Consider the following 14,914-nt stretch of genomic DNA (forward strand, 5'->3'; position numbering starts at 1 on the left):
CGGGGGAGCAGATCTCCACCTGCAGACCAGGGAGGACCCCACGCTGGAGCAGGGGGATGCCTGAAGGAGGCTGTGACCCCGTGGGAAGCCCACGCTGGAGCAGGCTCCTGGCAGGACCTGCGGATCTGTGGAGAGAGGAGCCCACGCTGGAGCAGGTTTTCTGGCAGGACTTGTGACCCTGTGGGGGACCCACGCTGTAGCAGTGTGCTCCTGAAGGACTGCATGCCATGGAAGTGACCCACACTGGAGCAGCTCGTGAAGAACTGTAGCCCATGGGAAGGACCCACGTTGGAGAAGTTCATGGAGGACTGTCTCCTGTGGATGGGACCCCACTCTGGAGCAGGGGAAGAGAGCAAGGAGGAAGGAGCCAGCAGAGACAATGTGTGATGAACTGACCTCAACCCTCATTCCCCATCCCCCTGTGCTGCTCAGGGGGAGGAGGTAGAGCAAATCAGGAGTGAATTTAAGCCTGGGAAGAAGGAAGGAAATGTTTTTAAGATTTAGTTTTTATTTCTCATTATCCTGCGCTGATTTGATTGGTAATAAATTAAACCAGTTTCTCCAAGTTGAGTCTGTTTTGCCCGTGACGGTAATTGCCGAGTGATCTCTCCCTGTCCTTGTCTCGACTGATGAGCCTTTTGTTATATTTTTCTCTCCCCTGTTCAGCTGAGGAGGGGGAGTGGTAGAGCAGCTTTGGTGGGCACCTGGCATCTAGCCAGGGTCAACCCACCACACCTATGCAATAATCTGGCATGTCTAGGATTAATTTTTTTTTTGTTTGCTGTGTATGCTCTGAGTGTTGGTGGTGATTATGTTAATCATGCTCCTGATGATGGCTGTCATATTTTTATTTACTGTTATCTCCATCTTTTAACTCTGCATTTCTTAAGCAATGCTTTATTATGAGGTAAGATTTTTGTTTTCTATCTTGTGTATGAAATCACTGAAAGTATATTTCTGGTTTGTTTGATTTCAGTTTCCATTGTAATGGGAATACCTACAGTGAAAAGAAAAGTCAAGTCTTACCTTACAGAAACTCTTCACTCCCTTATTGATAAGCTGTCCCCTGAAGAAAAACTGGATTGTGTTATGGTTGTCTTTATAGGAGAGGTAATCACTTAAATATTTTTATACAATTTCTAACCTGCCTTTAATTACAAGTACTATTCCTTTCAGGAATTGATGAGGATCTCCTTTTTCTTCAAGACATAGACAGATGACTCTCTTCTCCTTCCATGAAAAAGAGACCATGTCAGTCTTGTGTTTCTGAGAGAAACAATCCTGAGGAGCCCAGCTTTTTCACTTTTATCAAGGGAATAGTGGACACAAATTCAGTGGACTGGTTATTTTGCAAATCTTCTGATGCTTATACATAGTGACAGATATGTGCTAATTACCTTATTCCTTCAACATCAAAATAATGGTTAAGGGACTCCAGTGTCATAGGCAGGATCCGTCCCATTCTCTTCATGCTACCGCTTAGTTCTTCGTTAAATGAGTGCTGCAGTTTGAGATATTAGGCACAGATTGTTATTGATTTCATTTTCTGGACAGTGTGGATATTGTAAGTCCAGACCTTTTTCATGGGTTAATTCAAACAGTGTTCAGTTGGACTGTTTGGTCAGTTTGGCTGTGATTTAGTGGAAATGAAATTTGGGAAAATGATAGAGTGCTTTCAGAAATAATTCTGTTGGCTGCTGGGAATTGCATATACTTATTTTTGTCTGTATGTTTTTCTCAGAAGTCTGACTTGGAGAGTGGGAAATTTATATATATATGTTTGACCTTCATCCATCTAACCATATAGTGCTGTATTGAAACAGTGTTTTGAGTCCCACAGATGAAAATTCTAATCCTCTAGTTATAACTGAAAATAGTTTTAATCCTGTGAGCCAGTGTCCTTTCAGGGATGAATAGGTGGAAAAACAGATAGGCATTTTAATACTTCTATTATCAGCACATTTTAAAGCTTTCCTTGAAAAGTTTGTAAACTTTTAACCTGTACCTGAGAACTGATTCTTATGGTTTTCTAATGTAAATTGCTCTGTTTTCTTTTGCTTGACAGTCAGTCAAAAACTATTTGTCTGGATAGGTACTGCTTTTCTGCAGAAAATGCTCTTAAAACATCTGTTGGTTGAGAATATCAAGAGAACAGAATTAATTCTGAATTCTGGGGTTTTCTTCACTGTGTTATACTAAAAAGCAATAAAATTACTCTGGCTTCTTTTCAAGTTTAAAACTGAAGTTTCATTTTGTTTTGCTTAAGGTGGTCTGAACTATGAAGTCGGTGAGTTATCATTGGATTCTCTGTCTTTTATGAAACATAGGAGTGAAGTGTCCCCAATGGCGCAAGTTTCTCTTGTCACCTTAGACAAGCCATATTGCTATACCTGAGTTTTCCATAGCTAAAATAACTTTCTTCCTTTGAGGTGGTGTGAAATTCTCTTTCATCTTGGGAATGATTCTACAAAAGTGACTGTGAAGGAACTGGATGTTTTAACATGGGAGCTATTGCTTCTGTGCTCAAGAATTGTGTGGTTTGCTCTGGAGTGGGATACTGTTACTCTCCCTGTCTTATCTCTGTATCTGTCTCTTTGAGAGCAGCGCTATGTGCTTACATATCTGCTATGGGTACTGCAAGCCATGAATGTCTGGGAAAATTTGAAGAACCTAAGCTTGAATTCTTGTTCTGTTACAATTCCTTAGTTTTGCGTTTCTTTTTCTTTACTCCATCCAATTTTATGTCTTTCCTGCTTCACTATTTCTTTGACCATGTTTCATGTTTTCTTAAGTTCAGTATCTTATAGTTTGTTTTGTAATTGCTACAGGGAACTCTTTCAGTGATTAATATGGTACAGTAAATACTTGATCCTGAACTATGCTGTGTTTTTTCTGTTATGCCGTATATTTCAGCTTCCTTCTGCAAGATGAAAAGTGTAGGTTTATTAAGCATTTTCTCTGGCTACTTGAAGGAAGGCCTACTCCCATGGTGGACTTCTGTTTCTCCTTAAACAAAAGAAAGGGCTTTAGTTTTTAAAATAGCTTTGTCTGTGGGGTTTCCTAGCCTAAAATGCATTAGACTATTGCTATCATTAACATATGTGTGTTAATTAATGAAGGCTTATTTAAAAATACATTAGAACTTTGACCAACTATGCTTGTATTAAAAATTATGTCAAAAGTAGCTGAAAAAAAGCATGGCCTCTGCTCAACATCTGTGCATTTTACAGCAAGAAATGGTTAGGTAATTTTGCTAATAAGCTTAAAATTACTATCTGTCTATAGCTTGTACCAACAAAAAAAGCACAAGACTACAAAAATGTTTTTACAAGAGAATTATGTGAAAATGGTATTTTAAAAGGATTTTAGTATTTTCTTGCTGACTTTATTTGAGAAATCAGATTGATAGTGTTTAAGAAGCATTGCTGGGAGCCATAGTCATGGACTGTAATCTCTTTGTGCTAAGCACCCTAAAAAACCTCTTTTAATAATGCTATTTTTTTAGCAGTTCAATCTCACTGCTTTCTTGTAGATTTGACTTTTTTACTAGAAAACAAGTTGAAAATTAAGGCTAATGGCCTTCTGCAAACAGCATGAACAGTGTAAACAGATGAGCTAGTAAATATAGATGGATTATGGTTGCTAAGTAGAGAGATCTGCATATTCATTTACTGTATAGATATTTCTCAGTAATGTAATTACACACAGTAAATTTCCATACTGGAAGTTCAAGGAATTCTAAAATATCTCAGCTGATGTGATATCTAATCACCAATTTAAATAATTACTAGAATTGCTTGACAGTAAACTGTGCAATTGTCCCAGTAACTGACATATGTCCATGTTCTCCAATTTGTTAAAGTAACTTTATTGTAGAATAATTTGCAGGTATTCATTAGGATGACTAATAAATAGGCATGATTCATTATACCTCTATACTTAAAAATCTTTTTATTCCTCTTCACTATGTAGCTAGTTCATAGGCTCATCAGATGACTTGAAACAAGCGATTTAAATCTCATAAACCTGCTCTGTATGAGAACTTGCTTTCAGAATGAACTATAGGTTCTAGGTTTAAGAAGCTATGAACTCCGGATTAAAATTGTTGTCTAGTATTTTTGTGTAACAGGATTTGTAATTAACATGGGAAACGTGGTTTTGAAGTACTTTACATCATAGTGGAACAGCAGACACACACACACTACTGAATATAGGAGAAGTTAAAATACTTTTCTGGTAGGTAAGCAATTTTTTTTTTTTCTTCTTTCCCTGTGGGGAGATCTCATTTACCATGAAGAAAATGCATCTTAGACTTGTTCTAAATATATCACAAATTACTGTCAGTCCACTTCATTAATCAGTGACTGCACTTAGCACAGTTTTTTGTACAAACAGTAATCACTGTGCATTGGAAAGACTATAAGTCCTTGATTTGACAAAAAATATCAGAAAGACAAATCATTTCAGTTAGAATCAGAAGACACTACAGGTATGCAAAAGCATTTTGCTAATTCTGTATACTACTGATTACATCTGACTAGGCAATAATTGACCAGCCATTTATTCTTAGAGTGCTAGCCCATATATTACACTTTCTTGCATATTTCTTATTCAGATTTTACTCTGTTGTTTTATGTGTATACAATTCACTTAGGTTAGAAAAACTTGCATATCTTGATTATCTTTTACTGTCACTGAGTCATCTCTTTATGTAAACAGTGGCTGCTAAATTAAAAGATGTTGATCTTCAGTAGTGTTTCTCTGTGCTCCTTTTGTGGAGAATCTTTTTTTCTTTATTATTTTTTTGGAAAAGTCTCTTTACTGGTTGGGTCAGTGTGACACAAGCACCCAGCAAGGTACCATTATGTGCGCTGGTAGGAACAAAGCCTCAGAAAATTAAGCACTGAGTGCACATACTGGGTCAAACCTTGCTGAACCTGTTTTGGATGTATTAACATTGGAGTGCAATATGAAAAACTTCTCCAGCAAAATAAACAAGCCTGTTTTTTTTACCTTTTCTTGCTCTGGACCTGAATTATAGATCTCTTTGATCAGCAGATCTCTTGATAGAAAACAAAGGAGTATTTTGTCTCTCTTGCTCTCAACCTGGATGTATTAGTAGCATCCCGGCTACAGAGATGTTCCATGCTTTCTGCTAGTTGTTGGAAACTTGAGAGCTGCTCCTTCCTGGAGTTGCCCTGGAGAGTGTATTCCTAGTCCTCAAAAGATCTGACTGCACATCCTGAGTTGGTGAAAGACCAATAGATCTTGGCATATATATACATATACATATATATATACATATATATATAAAAAAAAAATAATCAAAGTTAGACAAGGCCATTGTGCCAAATGATACATTATCTTTACCAGGTAATTTTAAAGGCCTACACAGATGATAGCCTTTGCTTTGGACTTCTCATTCAAAACTGATCAGGATGAACACAGCTTCTAGATATACTGCCAACTCTTGTATCTGGAAGGGTAGCTTGGCCTGTCAGTGAGAATTTGAGATGTTTAAGCTGCTGTTGCAATCCCTGCTTCTTTGGCACCTAATCTTTGGTACCCAAAGACTATGGACTTCATACCTGGATGACTAACTGGATTGACACTTTTAGTTTTGGATAACACTATCAAATTTTGCTACTGTGGTCTGCCTTGGCCTGCAGATAATGAGGGCAAACTCCTTCTGTCCTCCAAATAAAGAACACATATCATAGAAGGGTGCTTTTGATGGCACACAGCAACTACCTATCTTCTTCTGGAAAACAAACTTTTCAACGATTTACAGGCTCACCCAATGACAAGAAGAAGTTTCCCCAGGTTGCCAGGCCACATATGCTGCTTTCTTTCAGACTCTACAAACCAGGCTTCATCTGTAATATGCACAAAACTAGTAGAAGGCTGTATGACACTAACATAACTTGCATCTGAATGTCCTGTTTTGAATTGTCCCTTGATTTTTTTTGTTCTGACTGGCTTGCTTAAAAGCTAAACTTGTTCTCTGATGTGGTGTTGTGGTTCACAGCACAATCCATGTGGATGTGTGCCCTCACGATCGAGGAGCTATTGCTGCCAAAGCCTTTGCATTGTGAAACCCTGTCCTGAACTGAATTGGGTTAATCACAGAAACGACTGGAGAGAGAAAGTTATTTCTTACTTTTGTGGTAAAGTGGGAACTTTCAGTAAGGGAGGGATGAAGTCATTAGCTCATGTAGGACACAGAGGCTACATTTGGCTTATGTAACATTAGACAGCTATGTTATGACAGTATTCTGCATTCCTGTTTTTTGCTTTGCATCTTTTTCTCATGTTCCCTGTATTTAACTTGAACTTGCTGCTTCAGATCTGAAAGCAGACACTATATTCCTGAAAAGACTTTTTTTTCAGCTGCATTTGTTGAACTCTAACCCTTATTACCTTTTTCCACAGGCTTTATTTTTATCTGTGCACTATTGCAACCACTGGAATGGTGTGAACTGCTGCACTTTTATTCCTCAGGGCTTTTTCTTCACTGCATAAATATCCCAAAATAGGTCCAAATGCCACTTTAGTGGCTGCTTTTTCCTATGTGAATTTTAATGCCTTGTATATAGGTAATTATATTCATATGTACTTTCACCATTTCAAGACAAATACATGTTTGCTTTGCCTTTTCAGGAGGCAGTTCGATTTTGCATTGTTTGTTATTATTTAAAAAACATTGTAAAATTATTCCACCCCTATTCTACAGGGATGACAAAAGATCAAATAAAATTGTAGAAATTAGTAAGCAATGAAATGACCATGCTTTGCAGATTAGCATGGGTGTTTCCCAGGGATTTTTTTCTTTTTTTGGAAGATGTTCTTGAATAAGTTAAGGCTTGCTTCTAGTAGATTTAATTTAAGAATTAAGATCTGGATAATCTGACAGCCTAGGTAAACCACATTGTTTAGAATGTACTGTACAGTTAATGTCTGAATTTCCCCCCCCTCTTTCTCTGTAGATTCTCTTCTTGATTTTGTAGTATCTTGATATTCTGCACCTTACTTTCCTTTCCTAGCGGCTTGTGAAAAAAATCTTTGGAATTTTAGTGCCATCTTTGCTTCTATTAGGACTTCTTTTCTTAAAACTGACTCTTTCTGACAACTGAAATAGAAATTTAATCCAAACAGAGGTTTGGTCTGTTAAGGCAGGATCTGAGATTAGAGAATCACTGAGATTGGAAGGGACCTTTAGACGATCATCTAGTCCCACGCCACTGCTCAAAGCAGAGTCAACTGCTGAAAACTTGTACATTTTGCAAAGCATTTCAATATGCATCTTGAAAATTATAGCTTTAAAAAAAGCTAAGGTTGCAAGTCAAACTTCCAGAATAAGAAAATGCTACAATTACATTGCTTGTGTTCTGTATCATGGCATTCCATCATGTTTTACTTGCTTTTCTGTGGTTTTTGTTTGTTGGTAGTTTATTTTTCACCCCATTTGGAGAACCTAATATGAAAATGAAGTTTTTCACTAGCCAGGTGCCAGTGTTGATGCATACAGTTTAGTGCATACAGTTTAATTATTCATAGCAGCTGTCATTCTGTAGCACTTCATATTCCTAAGTCCAGTGTTTAGCACTTCTGATCCCATCAAGTGGAGAAGTCATGGGAATTGGAGTAAGAGTAGTGGAAAACTAAGTAAAACTTAATTTGTAATGTATCCAGTATCACTAGATAAGTTGTTGCAGGAGGGCTAAGACAGGAAATAAAAGCGGGGACACGAATCCCATGCTTTACAGTGGAATGCAGAAGTCTGAACTTCAAGGCTATTTTCGTTCTTCTAGCAGTACCACGTCTTGTTGGTACTGCTAGTGTACAAGACCACGTCTTGTATGGTCTGATGCAAAGTGTTTGTGTGCTTGCTTTGCCTGTGTGTCAGCTTGGCTCCAGTCCTGTTTGGACTCACTGTTTTGCTCGTTTAAATTTTACATACATGGATTAGAACCGATTCTCAGTTTGAGATGGTGTTACAGGTGCAATCTAGGTACCACTAAATGAAATTGAAGCAAAATCTAAAGCAAAGACAGTATTTTTCACTTAGTATGTAGCTAAGTTGTGGACCTTGTTACTACTGGATATTGTGAAATATGAGTGGGTAAATGGGTTCTGAAGTGAATCAGGGAAATTCACCAAGACCAGATCCAGGAGGAGCTATTGAATCTAATGGTATGGATACCAGTCAGGCCTAGGAATTACAAACTGTTGATTACCAAGGACTGGGAAGTATGTGAAGGGAAGGAAGGTTCATTCTGTACATACCCTGTTTATTGCATTCTACACTGCACTGGTGCAGCCCCACCTCAAGTACTGTGTGCAGCTTTGGGTGCCTCAATATAAGGACATCAGACTATCAGAGTGCGTCCAGAGGAGGGTGAACCAAGATGGTGAAAGGCATTGAGTGCAAGACTTACAAGGAGTGGATGAGTTCACTTGGTTTGTTAAAATTGGAGAAGAGAAGGCTGAGGGGTGACCTCATTGAAGTCTACAACTTCCTCAAGGCGGGTGGCGGAGAGGGAGGTGCTGATCTCCTCTCTCTGGTGACCAGGGATAGGACACAAGGAAACGGAATGAAGCTGCGTCAGGGGAAGTTCAGATTGGACATTAGGAAAAGATTTTTCACTGAGAGGGTGGTAGGTCACTGGAACAGGCTCCCCGGGGAAGTGGTTACAGCACCAAGCCTGTCAGAGTTCAAGGAGTATCTGGGTGATGCTCTTAGTCATATGGTTTAGTTTTAGGTAGTCCTGCGAGGAGCAGGGAGTTGGACTTGATGATCCTTATGGGTCCCTTCCAACTTCACATATTCTATGATTGTATCTTTTGTTTTTCTATGCATCTGCTACTGCTAAGACAGTAAGTAGACCTTTGGTCTAAAATGCCATGGTTTTCCTTACATTTTGAGAAACAATCTACCTTCTGTCATTCTTGAAGGTAAGAAGTAGGTAGGATTTAACAGTATGAAAGGGTTGATTCTTAAAACTAGAAATCTTGGGTTTTGTCTGATAGTTGGCTAGCTGTTAATCAGAACTTTCGAACCTCTTGTTTTGTCTGCTAGGTAATATATTCTACTACTTTGCTATGCACATGCTTACTCATATAAATCAATAAAAATGGAAAGTTCATTGCTGCTCTGGTTCTTTGTGTGTTTGTTATGAATAACAATGTTTGTTCAGACAAACCTTAGAATAATTGCAAATTTGAAATGCAGCCTCACCTAAACTAGAGAAGATACTTTAGAGAATTGTAGGGCAGCATCTTACAAAAAACTGAGGAAATTTAAAAACTTATTTCACTGACAGTTTGAACTTTAGTTTGTTCCACAACAGACTGAGTTTTCTTTTAGAGAGATTCATCAAAGCAGTCTATATGTGCGTCTCATCAAAATTGCTGATGCAAGGAGTTAAACCTTAGATGTTATGTTCACAGGCTTATGAAGCTCCATAGATCTCATAAACTAAAATCTTCTTTTCTTGCTGAAAAGTTTAGGTAGGCTCAAGGAGATACTGGCGAGGCACCTTGAAGAGGAGTCTCAGGAAGTAACCTGAATTGCAGGTAGTTGGAGCGTGGATGGTAGCAAGAGGGAGTACTGTGTATGCTTGTCCTGTTCTAATTCTTTGCTATGTATCTGTTCCTGGCTGCCACCGCTGGAAGCAAGATGCTGAGCTGGATCAATCTTTGGTCTCATCTAGTATGAATGAAAAAAGGAGGATGTCTTGCTCCAAGTGTTCTTGCTTTCTCTTGGAGATCAGTGATTTCATATGACTAGGAAGAAAGAACTGGTGGAAAGATTTGAACTGCTGATATTGAAATAACCACCCCTATTTATGTCTCATTATTTCCCAGAGATTCACCTAACAGGACAAACTTGTTTGTAAGGCTTCATGTGATTTATTGATAAGATGCATCTTGGTGGCTGGCACTGTTAACTCTTTGGTTGTGGCCTATCACAATTTGCATTTAATCGCTTTAAGGGGATTAGTTGTTAAAATGTTCATTTTTGCTTCTTTTTCTTGGGTCCCAAACTCCTAGGGATTATTTAATCTTCAACCTTAAGAGTTTTACTAAGGAAAAATTCTGGTTTTGTTATTGCCTTCTGATTTGGTAGTCAAAAACATGCATAGCTGTAGTCTTACAGATTGTGCTGCTTTGGTTGGGATCACCAGTGACGTTTCATTTCCATAGTTGCAAGCAGCACTGATACCATGAAACAGAATTAAGTTCATCATAGCTGCTCCAAAGTCAACCTAGTATCTACCAGATGATCTTCACTGGAAGCCATGTCTTTCATGGACAACTTTTTAATCTGGATTCATTCATTTTTTAATTAATCTGGATTTCTCCTGTCCTGTTTAAGGTTCTTAGAGAAGACAAGGGTATTACTCCTTCATGTTATATATAGTTCATAATTTTCAGCAGTCTCGTGACCTGCAGGTTGATAAAGAGGACCTTAGGTCTTATTTTGTCAAGGCAGTAAATGCTTTCTTCCTCAGATATGGGGAACAGATTTTGGTCAATAATAGATTTTTTTTTTTTTTCTGTTGCTTTTCAGTTACTAGCTGAATTTATTGATACTGCTTAGAAGATCCTTAGGTTAGAGCAGTTATCTGGCTATTCCAGATCTCCTTCTGTTGCTACCCTGCAAAGTCTACTGTATAGTTAACTCTTCCCTTGCCTATAGTCACAGCTTGATCAAATTTATTGCATATTCTCATACTTATTTCATGAGGTTGTGTGAAATAACTTACAAGTGCCACCTTCCTGGGACATGTCTGCAGCTGAAGGGTGTTGGCAAAGATCCCACTTAATGTTAGGCTGGGTAATGAGGAGAGTTGGTTGCCTCTGGATGTTCTGATGTGGAAAGATGACAGTCAACCTGCTATCCTGAGGAGAAGAGTTTGGTGTTGAAATCCTGGTTCTGAATCTCAGATGCTGCTCTTAGATATAAATACAACTGCTTATTTAGAAATAATGGCAGGATCTCAAGTTTTTAATGCATTTGATCATGTGAAAAATGACATCAACTCTATGAATCTCAAGGTTCTTTTTCATTCTAAAAGCAGCATCTCCTTTTGCACTATGCGGATGCAGTGATTGTTGATTCAGAAGGAAGGTTACCTACTAAATCAGCAGTGGTAGTTGCTGTATCTCGTGTTCAGTGCAGCTAGACCAGACCATCTTGACTTCGTGTGACAGCAGCACAGATTACAATATGAGGTTGGAAGACTGCAGGCTAAGTGTCTTTAACATGAAGCTATTGTGATTGCAGCTCTGACTGGGAAACTGCCAACCTTTTGCGTGAAGGACACAAACAAATAAGGGGAACTAGGGAAAAACCCTCTTATTCCAGACTTTCTCTTTTTTTCTGATTGTGGTGCATTCTGTATAAGTGTGTAAGGTTTTAAAAGCAAGGCTTCATGGTGTATCTGCAAAATATGTTAAAACTATGTTTGCTTTAAGGAGACTTGCATTAATGCACAGGCTTGTGACCAAGCATATGCTTCCAGTTGGGATGAGGTTCGGCATTTATTTTAATCTCTGGAATACTGTATATAAACTAGCTGTGTTTCTGCTCTGTGTGTGTATGTATATATATTTATATATAAATATATAAAAATCTTGCATTTTTCTATGCAGTTACAGTATGGACTGTTTAACGAGTATTTGAGTTATTAATGCTAGACTGGCTAATTTAAGTTTGGTATGCCAACTGGAAATTCAGATTGTTTGTCTTTTTCGTATGCTGACTAAACTACAATTCTGTATTTTTAATGTTTAAAAGGTTTAAAAAAAAAAAAGGAAAAAAAAGAAATGTTTCAGTTAAAGGTGGATATACTAAAATTATTTTTAGATAGTCACTAGGTCACTGATTTGCAACTGTTGCACATAGCAGAAAAAGTTATGTCTTAAAACTCCATTCCAGTAATAAACTGTGTGTGAACAATCCATATGTGTATTTAAAGACTTAGTGATATATCAAGGTCCATATGGACTTGTGAGTCTCCTTGTGTGGAACTCGCTGCAGGATAATTTTTAAAATGTGAACACTTTATCTGCTTATTAGCACTTCTGTCCAGCACTAGGCTTAGCACTTACAAAGAAAATATGTATGAAAAATTTATAACAAATGCTTTCTACTCACATGTTCTTCTAGCATTTAGAACCTGCTTTTGGAAGAAACCCACTGTTGCCCTTTTTGGAAAAGTGTGCGTCAGTGGCATTATGTTGGATTTTATAAAAATAAATCTTTTAAAATAGGAATGGTAATTTTTAAGATCAAAGGGTAAGCACCTTTATCAAACAAGATTAGTGGTTCTATAGAAATGCTTGGAAGGGATTTATTCTCTGTGTGTATAATCCTTTAATGATAACCTGCATCAGAAAAAGTATGAACTGTTCCTTTGTTTCCAGCATTTCAAAGGCAGCTATTTTGCCAGAATCCTCATGAGCCACTAGAATCTGGGTTGATTTATAGACTGTAAATTTTCTTTTGAAAACTGATAAATAGTATGTCAAATTTTTAGATTAGTAAGTATAACAAAGATTAGGGTTTTCAGTCACATTTGTGAGTTCACAAACTCTCTTCTCCTGGAATACATGTGTACAACCAAGTGAATAGGTTGAATAATTGGCCAGCTCTGGCAAGTGAGATGATCTAGACTTTTCCAGAATGTCACAATTTGTATTTTGACCAACAAGTAATTTTTAGAATCTGTGCATCTTTAAGAACCAGGTTATTGATAGGATTGATAGTCCCTCAAGTTTAGTCTCTGATGCAAAAAAGCAACCCTAGTCAGGAAAACAGCATGTTCATTGCTATCTGTGGTTGGGGCATCCACACTTTAAATGCAAAGTTTAGGAGATGTATTTTCAAAAGAAGAGTGTGTTCAATGCCCTGTTTTCCAGAAAGGCGTCCTTGGTAATATTTTCATATATATTATTATTATATAACAATAATATGAAGTTCTTACTACACAACGCTCAGTGATCGTTTTGTCATTAAGAGCACGAGATATTGCACGAAAATACCAACAGTTGGATTAGAACTGTCTGTTAAGTGAAGATATGAGGCAAATATTATTCCCCTCTGTTTACAAAAAGAAGTTTCTTTCCCATTAGACACAAGACATAGTTCATGTGTGATGTGTTCCTATATTACTCAAATATCTTACATGCTGAAATTGATTTTCAGTACAGCTACCTCCAATGTTTATTTTACGGGGTTCTTTTAAAAAATAGCTCCACAACTGTTAAGTATTCTATTTGTTTTGTGTGTTTGTTTTTTTCCAGACTGATCTTGATTATGTTAACAGCGTTGTTGCAAGCCTGGAAAAAGAGTAAGTTGTAGTTTTAATGGGGGATTTCTTAGCTTATTGGTGGGTATGCTTTTTGTTTTTTCCTAAATTAGGTTGTGATAAGTAATAAAAAGTATTCTGGAAATAGGAGATCACGCATTTTTGTTTCTTGGGAGTTTGGACTTTCGAACAAAAAAAAGTAATAGATGACAAATTAAGGGGCAGTGATTCAGTCAGTTAAATTGTAAAGCAATAAATGGGATTAAATTATTTGGTGCACCATAAACAGATGGGATTGTTTTAACATGAATGGAAATTTGTGCCATCTGTGTTAGGGCCTTGTATTCCATATGTTCAAAGAGAACTATAGAAAAAAAATCACGAGGTTCTGAAAAAAGAAAGGCAAAAGAAGTGTTTAGAATCTAGTTAGAATTCTGATTATTGGACAGGAGGCTATACTGCTCTGAAGAAGTGCTAAGGAAAACAATACTTTTTTATGTACTACTTTTATTTTACATGCCTTATTTGAATAAGTCATTGTTGTAGCCAGACATAGCTCTACCAACAGAAAGCAAGCAGGAAGTCTACAGTACTCAGAATCTCTCATGTGACTTTAGGATTTTTCTATTGACAGGTTTTCTACAGAGATCAATTCTGGCTTGGTGGAAGTAATAGCCCCTCCTGCAACTTACTATCCTGACTTGACAAACTTGAAAGAGACATTTGGAGACTCAAAAGAGAGAGTGAGGTTAGCTTATTCCCCCAGATCTTTTCCCATCTCCTCCCACATCCCCACTTTTGTTGTTTATGAAATGGCAAGTGGGATGTGAATTCTTGAAATGTTTTCTTACTGTAATTCTTGAAAGTGTGGGGATGCTAAAAGTGCTCTGTGAATCCATCTCATTCCTATCTGCATGCTGTTCTGTGCATGATTGGAGCCTAATGCAATGCTTGATTGAATTAATTTAGTTAAACTTTGGGAGGAGTACTGAGACTTGATATGCTTTTTTTCTTATATGTAGACTTTTTTGTTTACTGTTTTTCTTCCCAAAATACAGTGTAAAACCCAGTAATTCCTGCTGAATTACCACTTAAAATGCACATGTGTTTTTAGTGAAATGTCTGGTAGTTTTCACAAAATCAGATTCAAGTTAAACCAGTTTTATGTCTGTATTAAAGCATAAGGCAAAAGCATTGTTCCTTTTTTTCAGACAGAGGATTTCCTGAGGCAACAATGCCAAAAGCAGCTGTCCTAACATTGCACTAATATGCGTCTTTCTTCATACTGAGATTTACTTTGCATTGCCAGCATGTATTGAAAGAACTTTTTTCATAATCCTTAATCTTTTAATTTAATTTCAGATGGAGAACGAAACAAAACTTGGATTATTGTTTTCTTATGATGTATGCCCAGAAAAAGGGGGTTTATTACATTCAGGTAAATTTCTCTTCTTTGTTTTGAGACAAGTTTTCAAATGAGTCTTCAGAAATTTTGCTGTTGGACACCATCAGAAGGACCTACACAGAGCAGAGAGAACTTCATTCTATAGTTGAAGGAGGGCATTAAGTATGGAGGTTATGGTATATGAGGAAGTAAT

At 37.4% G+C, this 14,914-nt stretch overlaps 1 protein-coding gene across 3 annotated transcripts in view; it reads left to right on the forward strand.

Annotated features, from left to right (window-relative positions):
- Positions 1-14,914, forward strand: part of MGAT4A (alpha-1,3-mannosyl-glycoprotein 4-beta-N-acetylglucosaminyltransferase A) — an 84,942-nt gene that overhangs the window by 36,676 nt on the left and 33,352 nt on the right. For all 3 annotated transcript variants that reach the window (XM_029998656.2, XM_029998654.2, XM_029998655.2), the window contains 4 exons: positions 977-1,110; positions 13,312-13,358; positions 13,951-14,064; positions 14,679-14,754. In XM_029998656.2, coding sequence (XP_029854516.1) covers positions 977-1,110; positions 13,312-13,358; positions 13,951-14,064; positions 14,679-14,754 — 371 coding nt within the window. The remainder of the gene's footprint in view (positions 1-976; positions 1,111-13,311; positions 13,359-13,950; positions 14,065-14,678; positions 14,755-14,914) is intronic.

The sequence above is a fragment of the Aquila chrysaetos genome, chromosome 23 (assembly GCF_900496995.4).
Source record: "Aquila chrysaetos chrysaetos chromosome 23, bAquChr1.4, whole genome shotgun sequence".
In the NCBI taxonomy this organism is placed as follows: domain Eukaryota; kingdom Metazoa; phylum Chordata; class Aves; order Accipitriformes; family Accipitridae; genus Aquila; species Aquila chrysaetos.